This window comes from Raphanus sativus, chromosome 2, assembly GCF_000801105.2.
Source record: "Raphanus sativus cultivar WK10039 chromosome 2, ASM80110v3, whole genome shotgun sequence".
Classification (NCBI taxonomy): Eukaryota; Viridiplantae; Streptophyta; class Magnoliopsida; order Brassicales; family Brassicaceae; genus Raphanus; species Raphanus sativus.
Genome location: NC_079512.1, coordinates 34,323,739 through 34,334,215, shown reverse-complemented (window position 1 = coordinate 34,334,215; position 10,477 = coordinate 34,323,739). Strand labels below are relative to the sequence as shown.

General features: G+C 34.2%; 3 protein-coding genes across 5 annotated transcripts in view; all 3 read left to right on the top strand.

Annotated features, from left to right (window-relative positions):
• The window catches only part of LOC108816528 (calcineurin B-like protein 3), a 56,580-nt gene extending 55,836 nt beyond the window's left edge, over positions 1 to 744 (top strand). The window contains exons 7-9 of the mRNA XM_018589104.2: positions 67 to 200; positions 278 to 390; positions 471 to 744. Coding sequence (XP_018444606.1) covers positions 67 to 200; positions 278 to 390; positions 471 to 528 — 305 coding nt within the window. The 3' untranslated portion in view covers positions 529 to 744. The remainder of the gene's footprint in view (positions 1 to 66; positions 201 to 277; positions 391 to 470) is intronic.
• LOC108816509 (calcineurin B-like protein 3) lies at positions 676 to 3,131 on the top strand. Of its 3 annotated transcripts, XM_057003260.1 has the most exons (10): positions 676 to 740; positions 840 to 914; positions 1,115 to 1,330; positions 1,461 to 1,549; positions 1,627 to 1,686; positions 1,943 to 2,051; positions 2,142 to 2,257; positions 2,344 to 2,427; positions 2,547 to 2,659; positions 2,760 to 3,131. In XM_057003260.1, coding segments are annotated over exons 2-10 (861 nt in total). In that variant the 5' UTR covers positions 676 to 740; positions 840 to 913; the 3' UTR covers positions 2,833 to 3,131. The 3 variants fall into 3 exon arrangements, with proteins under 3 accessions (XP_056859240.1, XP_018444592.1, XP_056859239.1); XM_018589090.2 differs by lacking the exons at positions 676 to 740; positions 840 to 914 and having other exon boundaries at positions 973 to 1,330; positions 2,142 to 2,194; XM_057003259.1 differs by lacking the exons at positions 676 to 740; positions 840 to 914 and having other exon boundaries at positions 973 to 1,330.
• A 270-nt stretch (positions 3,132 to 3,401) lies between these two features.
• LOC108828447 (protein transport protein sft2) lies at positions 3,402 to 5,259 on the top strand. The gene is made up of 4 exons (XM_018602151.2): positions 3,402 to 3,736; positions 4,204 to 4,471; positions 4,588 to 4,692; positions 4,878 to 5,259. Exons 1-4 carry the CDS (start codon positions 3,537 to 3,539, stop codon positions 4,986 to 4,988), a joined length of 684 nt encoding a protein of 227 aa, XP_018457653.2. The 5' UTR covers positions 3,402 to 3,536; the 3' UTR covers positions 4,989 to 5,259.
• Positions 5,260 to 10,477: the final 5,218 nt, after the last annotated feature.

The window sequence follows — 10,477 nt, the reverse complement described above, 5'->3', positions numbered from 1 at the left end:
TGGGAAGACCATTCACTTCTAATATATAATCTAGCTACCGTTACCTTTGAATATTATTTTTTGCAGTTTCGTTTCAGCTGTATGATCTTAAGCAGCAAGGTTTCATCGAGAGGCAGGAGGTGAAGCAAATGGTGGTGGCTACACTTGCTGAGTCAGGCATGAACCTATCAGACGAAGTCATAGAGAGTATAATCGACAAGGTGAGATATATCCTTCCTTTATCCTATGTGCTGAGATAGCATAGCCAACATCTGAGCTCTTGAGTTTCCTGTGGCAGACATTTGAGGAAGCTGATACAAAACATGACGGGAGGATCGATAGGGAAGAGTGGAGGATCCTTGTTCTTAGGCATCCTTCGCTTCTGAAAAACATGACTCTTCAGTATCTCAAGTGAGTCCCCTAAAAAGACTACTCTGAGGGGAGCCAATTCTTATTATTTATTAATAACCGATCTCTCATGTTGCGTGCAGGGATATCACAACTACGTTTCCGAGCTTTGTGTTTCATTCACAGGTGGAAGATACCTGAGAAAAGCATTTACTAGAGCATCAGACAACTTTGGCAGTTGTGTTTTGTGTGTTTCTGAGTGTATCCTGTTTATTTTGTTTCAGTCTGAAATCCAGTTTCCAAGAGTTTGTTGTTTCTTCTCTGAAAAACAGAAAGAGAAAACTTTCAAGTTGTATTCTTTTTTTTCTTCTGTATCCTGCTGGTTTTGTTTATATTTTCTATATGATTTACTGGTAAGTCTTTTTAGAGTTAACAAATTGAAGATGATTACAAAGTTCCCTCCGGAAATAACTAATCTAATTCTTTGCTCCGTTTTAACTGTTGTTCAACAGTCACACTCAAGCTTGCTGTCAGGCATATGATCGACAGACAGCTTCCTCTCCGGTGAAGATGTCTCCTGATAAGTAGTAAGCCTGTTAAAAGTTTTCCGTTGTTTATTACTTAAGTCGCTCGGCTTATGATCTGTTAACAAGGACTTGTTCAAAATATTACGATCATCTCATCTCCCTTTGTAAACAAAGACTTGGTTCTTTTGTTTATTGATTAAGTCGCTTGCTTATGATCTTTAACAAAGACTTGGTTCGAAATTTTTACGATCAAATTACAGTGGTTTCATCTTCAACCTTCATTCTCCCTCCTTCTCTTCTCATCTCAAGCCCTTCTTCTGGAATATCGATGGAAGCGAAAGAAGCACAACCATCTACCACTGTTGTCTCGACTCAAACTCAGCCCATTACTGAGCCTGAAACAAGTATCCGACCTGAAGAAGAATCAGGAACAGCGGAACACAATCTCTCAGAGCTACTTGCTAGAGACACAGTTTGTATGTTCTCATCTTCCTTCCTTTCCATATAATGATCCAAAGGCACGCTATGTATTCCTTTAGTTGATGCGCGCGTATCTTTCTTCCGTATTTTTTTTGTTGAGAATGAATCGTTTCTTTCTGATTGCAGTCAGCGTGAGTGAAATAGAGGCTCTCTTTGAGCTGTTTAAAAAAATCAGCAGTGTTGTCACTGATGATGATGATGGGCTAATAAACAAGGTATTTAATCAGGAGTTTCTTGGCCCCCACACCGCTTACTAGTTTTTTTTTTGAGTTTCCTTCTTTGTGTCCATCAGGAAGGGTTTCAACTGGCCTTATACATGACCAATGAAAAAAAGAGCTCGTTTGCAGACCAGGTATGTTTTATTGGGATTGTTATTATGTAGAGATTTTAATAGGCCATAAACCTTCAATGCACATGGGGAGTTTCAATGAAACATGTGTAATAGTATACAAAAAAACTTTGACCACTCCACTTTAACGCTAATTAGTTTTATGTTGCAAAGCCAAAGAAACTTAACATGTTTTTGTTTTCACCCTACCAACAAGTGTCTGTTTGTAATCCATTTGTTAAGGTTATATTCGAAGGTATGCTGAAATTTCCAATCACAGATATTCGACTTGTTTGACACAAAGCATAATGGAATACTGGGGTTTGAGGAGTTTGCTCGTGCACTCTCTGCCTATCATCCAAATGCTCCTTTTGAAGACAAGATTAACTGTACGTACATCTATGATCTCTAGAGATTCATATATAACAATTTAATAAATCCGTGAAAGTTCGTTACCCTGGACTATTATTTTTTTGCAGTTTCGTTTCAGCTGTATGATCTTAAGCGGCAAGGTTTCATGGAGAGGCAGGAGGCAAGACTCCATATATATATATATATATATATATATATATTCTCAAGCTCAATAGACTCACCAGTACCCTAAAGATCATCTTGTGTGCCCTTAACATTCCCCCCCCCCCCCAACTTTTTTTTTATTTTTTATTTTTTATCAATGTTCAGGTGAAACACTTCCTGGTGTCTACTTTTGCGCAGTCTGCAGGCATAGAACTGGAAGACGAAATCATAGAGGGTCTAGTCGACAAGGTATGCTTTCCTTCCTTCCTCCCTTTATACTATTTTCTGGTTGTAACTGTAGCATAACCAACTAATGGTAAGCAGTTGCGAATGAAGTAAAGGGTTGATCTCTGAGTTTCTGTTGGCAGATGCTTAAGAAGGCTGATAAGAACCATGATGGGAGGATCGACAAGGAAGAGTGGAGAACCTTTTGTATCAAGTATCCTGATGTTCTGAGGTTTATAGTTGTGGAGTATCTCAAGTGAGTTCCTGAAAAAGACTAACCGGAGATGATTTAATTAGCCAATTCTTTCTTTCAAGGCACTTATTATTAAAACCAATATCTCTTGTATGGCGTGCAGGGATCTCACGACTAAGTCTCCCAGCTTTGTGTTTGATCATAACCATCGGATCACAAGTTTCCGGTTCGAGTAACCACCACCGCTGGAAATAAACTAATATTATATGATGTGGTTCAGGCATACTAGAGCTAGAAAGCTTGGCAGTTGTGTTTGTGTGTTTCTTCTGAGTGTATCATTTTCATTTGTTTCAGTATAAACTACAGTTTCCAAAAGTTTGTTGTTTCTTTTGTGAAGGAAAAGAACTTAAGTCTGTATTTTTCTGTTTCCCGTTTGGTTTACTACAAAATTTATTGACCACGTCAAGGGGGTATATGACACAGAGTGGTGGCAATTTGTAGAGTTAGTAGTAAATGAAGATGATTTTCAACGTTTTATCTGGAAACACTTACTGTATTATCATATACAATTTTCTTAATCATAACTTGAGAGTTTTTTTTGTTTACTTCCGTTTAACCGTTGTTCACGGTTCACACTTAAAGAGCGCAATCTTGACATTCTTGTGAATAACCTTAAGGATCTTTGATTTACAGCAGAGTTTGTTTCTCTTGAGAAAAAAAAAAGAAAAAAACTAGATACAAAACGACGTCGGTTAGCCAAACGACTTACACCGGTTTGACGTTACTAAACAATACCGGTTCAATTCAATTATTCATCGTCGACACCGAACCTTAAAACGCTCACGAGAAATCTCCGATCGGCTGCGTTCTGGTGAGAGATCCTCTCAATCTATTTGATTTTAGAAGGGAAGCAAAAGTTAGGTGAGAGGATTGGAGAAAGATGTCACAAGGATGGTTTTCGATGAGCAGCGGAGATCAGCAGCAGCAGCAGAAGGAGCTGCAATCGGGATCGTCTCTGCTCGCGGATTGGAATTCTTACGCAGCCTCCAGAGATGTCGAAGAAGGCGGCGGAAGCTTCGGTTTCGATATCGAATCCGCCGTTAGATCTGCCAACGACACTGTTTCAGGCACCTTCAGTGTGTAAGTCTCATCATCCCATCTCAAAAGCTTTGAGGAGGATTTTTTGTGGTAGTTTAGATAGAAAGTGAGTGAGTGAATCTGAGCAATTGAGATTTACTATGAGCATTGCATACCAAATGGATCTTATAGTTTATAGTTACTGAATTGCTGTGATTTGTAATTTTTATGCAATATTCAGATTCTTATTTCTCTGTACAACCTTTAGCTTCATGTATATGCTTGCTTGGTGTTGAGCTTAATTATGGACTCTGCTGGATCTGTGAAGTTAATTGTACTTTGTGTTTATAAGCAGTTTTTCTTTTCTTTTTTTTAATTGTGTGTGTTCAACCAGATTACTTATTAGAATACTCTTCCCTCCTCCACTGAGTATATTATCTGTAAAATCTGTAGTGGAGTTTTTTGCAGATTTTCGTAATTTGTTGTTCTTTTGTTTTGATTTTTTGTAAAATGTATTTTGATGGATACAGGGTTTCAAAGGGAGTTAGAGATATTCCGGGGAGCCTGTCGTCAGCAACCAGCAGTATGCCTTCAGGGAAATCGCTTATGTACTTCGGTTTACTCCTCGCAAGCGGTGTATTCTTCATTTTCATTGCCTTCACTATGTTTCTTCCGGTCATGGTGCTTATGCCTCAGAAGTTTGCTATTTCTTTCACCCTTGGATGTGGTTTTATCATCGGTTCTTTCTTCGCTCTTCGTGGCCCACAAAATCAGCTCGCACACATGACATCCATGGAGGTATATACTCTTACATTAATTATAATAGTGTCTGAAGCCTTAAATCCAAAAAAGAAAAAAAGAGAGAGAGTGATTTCTTTCCACTCTTTCTAATTCTTCTTTGTTTATTTCTCCAGAGACTTCCTTTAACCTTAGGTTTCATTGCCACCATGGTTGGCACCATATACGTGTCCATGGTTCTCCACAGCTACATTCTCTCCGTCCTCTTCTCTGTCTTACAGGTACTACTTTTCATCATTCAAGTTTCAATATATTCCCTTTTAGTCTGAGTTTGAAGTTCTTAAGATGACATAGTAACTCCCCACGTTACCAAAATGTTGTTTAGATGAGAACCCCATTGAATATAACGATGTTCTGCTGAATCTCATGATTTCGGGGATTTGTTTCTTTGTGTCTAATGGGACAGGTGCTTGCGTTAGTTTACTACTGTATATCATACTTCCCTGGTGGATCATCAGGCATGAAGTTCCTCGGTTCTGCTCTTACCTCATCTGTTCTAAGAGTTTTTGGGAGATGAGCTTCCGTGGCCAATCTGGAAGAAAGGACAGCACTGGTGTATACAGAGAGAATGTCAGAGCTTTTTTCGTGTTCTAGTTAACATAGATTTGATGAAAATGTTTGTAAAGACAAAACTGTTCTGAAAACTATCTTGAAGTAAGAACTCAAGTGATGCTATCATAGTGCTGATCAGATATATTATTGTGTTATTTTGTTGTTGCAAAAGAACTTAGATATTCAACATTCCCTGTTAAGGTCAGTGATCGCATATTCAACAAGGCTTTTGTGTTTTCTCTTGGTGTTTAAATGCTGAGAAAATAAACGCAATACAAAATTGGTTGGGCCTAAAGCCCAAGAAAATATTATTCGGCCTTTTACGATGAACCATCAGTCGAAAGCAGTGGGTATAGAACCATAGAGTACAAAAAGCATAACAGTTCGTGGTATTTTTTTATCACAATAAAAATACAGAAGATAAATCTTAGTATGAATTTGTCCAAAACAAATTGCTAGCATCAATCCAGTAAGAGACAAACGTGTTGAATATTTAGTAACGTTTGGGTTTACATTTACATTTACATTAATTTACTTATTCTCAATGGGTAAAATTTATATTTTCATTCGTTGCCAACTATCTTTGAAGTTCTAAATATGCTCTCCAAAATATTAAAATGTTAGTAAAAAAAATCGAAATATGAAGGAGACATTAGCAGATAAATTAAAGCACAGAAACAATACTTATATTAGAAGTAGTTAGGCGAGAAGTTTAATTCCCATCAATCAAAACCATATGATAAAAAATAATATAATTCTTGGTCTATTTGCTTATTGGGGTATAAATGTTCAGTGAGCGGGAAACCCAATTCCTGAAAATACGGAAACAATGGAGCAAGAACGTCTGACCTCTAATTTACGTCTTACACTTACACGTATCGTTTGCATGACGTATTGTTTGATATTTTATTATGTAATCATCAGTGCCCTTTAGTTTCATTAAACTAAAGCTTTCGAGAGAGGAAGATTAGTTGAAAGCAAAAGCTCATCTTCTCCACTAAGCAATGTTAATTGAAATTAAGACATAAGATTATTGTTTTAATCATTACAATTCTTGGAACTTAAACATATTGCTTTTGTTTTCTCTAATCTAAGAAATCCGTGGTTGTATAACATTTTTAAAATGAAAAAGGCCTTTTAAAAGGCTGAAACATCCTGAATGAATTTTCCATGGTTAGGCAAAGGAGTTTAAAAGCAGGAAATAAAGGAGAAATTTCAAGCGGAAAGTTGGGTAAAGCTGAAAATTTAACAAGAACACTGAAAAAGGCTGGTAAATATATCTGCATTTGATTAATCAATAAGGCTTATATGTAGTGCTTAAATTTAATACAATTCCGATCTATTAAAACTATCAATGATAAGCTAGCAAAAAATGAGAAGAAAATTCAGGTAAAAGTAAAGCTAAATATCCACACACACAGATATATATATATTTATTTATTTTTTTCAGAACCCCACTGTATATAAACCAAAATGGATTTTTGTGATCAAAATATATTTGATGATTCAAGATGAAACCAATTAAACAAGATATTTAATTAGATTTTGTATAATTATAGAACCTATTAAATTTAACTATATTCATTGGATCACGAGATCCATATATTATTTGGACGAAATGCCCACTTCTTTTCACACTTCTGATGTGCAATACTGCCCCTACATTCTTGGACTGTTTCTGCCGCTGAAGACCCTCACCCAATAGACCATTCTTTATTAAGAAAAAAAAGCTAAATAAATATTAAATACTAAGAAGTATACTGACAAAAACCTTCTATTATAAATATAAAAAATATTAACCCATCATATTCTTGGTTAGAGCCAACAGCTTTTACTAATTCTCACTCACTTAGATCTGATCGATCCACTTAACAGAGGTTAACTATCTTTTTATGTGTATATATAATCTCTTGCATGTGGTGAGATTTCTGACCTAATTGAGTCGTGGTTAGATCTAGATCTTGTTGCATTTGTCTTCATCTACTATCCGTATTGAAGCTTATCTTGTTTATTATTTGTCAATGGTAGTCTCCTTACATATTTTATAACAATATTTCATCTTTTATACCAACAAAGAGTACCCACATATACTAGCTAGTTTCTAAGGTGAAATTTCATATTGAATCACAATATTTGAAGTGTTTTTATATTACAGAAGCAACCCAGATAAGATATCGTATTACTTGTTTCCCATATAGCTCGGAAACCTAACTTTTCGAAGTGGTGAACCTGAAAAATGATAATGTACCAAAAGAAATAGTTCACCTTATGAACATCACTTGACTAGGTTTTATGAAGATTCTATCGTGTTTGGAGTAAATAAGCTATAATGTGATTGGTTGAATAATTAAACAGAAGTGAGCAAGAGATTTTAGATTACTAGTGGCTTCTTAGTGGATGATCACATATTCACATATAATTATGAAAAAGTTATGCATGTAAAATACATGATTTAGTATAACACAATATCTTAATTCAAGAGCGGCGCTCGAGTTTTTGGTAATTTGCGACACGAATTACCTTTGGTCATCTTTCACTTTGATGGTATTGCGTGGACACATGCAACGTGTATCAGTTCCATCGGGTAGATGCATTCAGCTGCATTGAATGCTATCTCCAAATATCAATTGTACAATGTCTTAACTCTGACATGCTTTACTACACATTTAATGGCCAGTACTTTAACACATTTTAAAAAGAAACTTGAGCTCCTGTGTCGGTATATCCCTCGTAGATTATTCGGCACTCTTTGCATGTTCGATTCCTTAATTTGGAGGTGAACTGTGATTGTCCTTAATATCTACTTTGGCCTACAATTAACCTTTTTATGCGTATATAAATGATAAATGAGATCGTTATCATCGTGATAATTTTGACCATGTGTTTACGTACGTATACGATAAATATAGCTCTAGGACCGATTGCGATTGACCACATGCATGTTTGTATATATGCCACTATCATCGTTCATTCCTTGATGTGTATATATGTAACTTTTTATCTCCGACATTGCTGTGTATTGTGGTTCACAGTATCATATGTTAGATACAAACATATTTATTACATTCGGTATCGTCTCAAATTATTTATAAACCCTACTAAAAATATTATGTTTAAAGAAATAATGATATATATATATATAGTTTAAAAATTAATAACCTCATCTATTTATGTCTATTTTTCTTTTGAAATTCTATGCCAAAAATATAAAAGTATATTAAATTTTAAGATTTGGGCCTTAAATTATACATCTATTCAACTTAGAAAAAAACGGCTTTCTAATAATTTTTAAAAGATACATATTAATTTAGTAATAAACTAATTTTTCCATAACAATTGAATAATTTTCTCTATAATTTATTCTGACCAATTTGAATCCGAAAACAAACCCGATATATGGTGACATATGCTACGTAGCAAAAATAAATGTAACCAGATCATTAATAATAGGCTTGCTGGATATATATATTAATGTAGAGAATTTAGGAATAATGCTTGGATGAAAGGGTCTTATCACCCAACAAACAGGGACCATCAATAACGATAATCATAAGATTTGTGAAAGAAATGTTTCACTCATTTGGCTGAAGCACAGTTGGAGTGCCTTGTCTTTTCTCATTTTGTTCTCTTTACTTCCTTCTTGTTTGTTCTTTTTTGTTCTTTTATTCTTTTCCTTTTTATATTTATTGAGGTCAAGGACCATTTCTTTCTTTCTTTCATCAAATTGTATACTTAGTTTTGACCCCAAAAAAGTATACTTAGTTTTGAAGCTTTTTTTTTTTTTGATAAATACTTAGTTTTGAAGTTGTGTGTGTACATATGCTAACAACTTCTAATGATGAATTTTACCAAAAAAACATCTAATGATTTTACTCAGTCCATAGCTATTACATGGTTCATATCATGAGTTAGACCTTACATAAACGATAGGAAATAAGATGCTTCACCCATGATTTTTTATGGACAGACAAATTAAATTGTTATTATAGAAAAAAATGTTATTATGTTTCCATACAAAATGTGTTATTTTTCTTATTATGTAATTTAAGTTAGATCTATAACTCACCGCCATGTCTGTTAAATGTATATATATGTACGATGCTTAGATATTTTCTTACAATATAAGATGTTTTCATGTATTTAGATAATTTTAAGACTGTATAAGTATAACTAATTATATTTTCCCTGTTTTTATTTATAATTAAGTAAAATATTTTTTGATTATATTTAAAATAATCTCTTAATATATTTATATTAAGACAAAACATTATATATTACAAAACAGAAAGATGAATAGTATGTATAACCAAAACAAATTGGCATCTACTCGAATTGAAGTTCCAGCTCTCCCACTTTATATCTTTGTATATACATAAGCAAACGACTTTTAGTATTGTACATATTTAATATATACATGCACATGACCTTTCTCTGTCATGTGCCTTAGCTCTTATATATAAATAAATTGCTTGCCTGTTACCCTAAAATTAAAACTATTTCCGTCTTTTTAATAAAATTCTAATGTGTTTGTTAAGCCTGTTACAAATATATAGGTCTTAAACTTAATTACATTGCAATTTTGAAAAGAAAACAACGATTAAATATCGGATGCATACGGCATACCAATGTAAGAGGGATCTATTAGAACAGGTCGATCCACTTTAAGAAAAATAAAGACCGACAAGGAGAGCAAGGGACAGGGTTATAAATCAATTGTTTCTCTCTTTCTTTAATCAAATCTTCCACAGAAATTCCTAGCTTGCATGTGCAATTTTCACTATTCAAGATTCCATGTTTACGTCAACTTTGTTTAGTTTATATATGTCAGACACATCGTAGATGATCTATATATATACACTATATCTTTTTGCGTTAATAACACTATCATAACTTCAATGTAACCACTATTTACCCACTTCTCATCTCTATCAAAATAAAAACATAACCCACATGGACCACATAGTACATAGTGATTTTTTCTAATTCGAACACACATGATTTGTTGTTATTACCAATCACACGATCGCCATTTAGAGCTAACACTTGAATGAAACTATGATCGTATATTTAAATGCTGAAAAAGTTGGGTGCGTTTAGTGTCGTTACAAATTTACAATACGCTGAACACTTTAAAAATATAAAGCTCATCTTGCCGCTTCTAAGATCTACTAATTTTTATCTTTGCTCGCGGTGAACGGTGCAGCCGTATTTGATACTGCTAATACTCTATTATCTAATCGTATTTGAAAACAGTGTGTAATATGATTAACCATGGTAATTTTATTTTAAATAAACTGTTTCGCGAACTCTTAGAAAAAAACGACATGTTTGAAACTTCTCTTATATGTTTCAAAGAATAGCCAAACAGTGTAGAATGGTGGTAAGAGAGAAGACTTGTGACAATATGTAAATCTATCGATCTTAAATTCGAATCTTGTTAGGAATTAAGTAATT

Excerpts from the sequence above, each read along its gene's own strand:
- LOC108816509 (XM_057003259.1), top strand. The coding sequence starts at position 1,066 with ATGATCTTTAACAAAGACTTGGTTCGAAATTTTTACGATCAAATTACA. Across the intron at positions 1,550-1,626 it reads ATGATGGGCTAATAAACAAG|GAAGGGTTTCAACTGGCCTT; the intron begins GTATTTAATCAG and ends TGTGTCCATCAG. Across the intron at positions 2,052-2,141 it reads TTTTGAAGACAAGATTAACT|TTTCGTTTCAGCTGTATGAT; the intron begins GTACGTACATCT and ends ATTTTTTTGCAG.
- LOC108828447 (XM_018602151.2), top strand. The coding sequence starts at position 3,537 with ATGTCACAAGGATGGTTTTCGATGAGCAGCGGAGATCAGCAGCAGCAG. Across the intron at positions 3,737-4,203 it reads GTTTCAGGCACCTTCAGTGT|GGTTTCAAAGGGAGTTAGAG; the intron begins GTAAGTCTCATC and ends TGATGGATACAG. Across the intron at positions 4,472-4,587 it reads CACACATGACATCCATGGAG|AGACTTCCTTTAACCTTAGG; the intron begins GTATATACTCTT and ends TTATTTCTCCAG.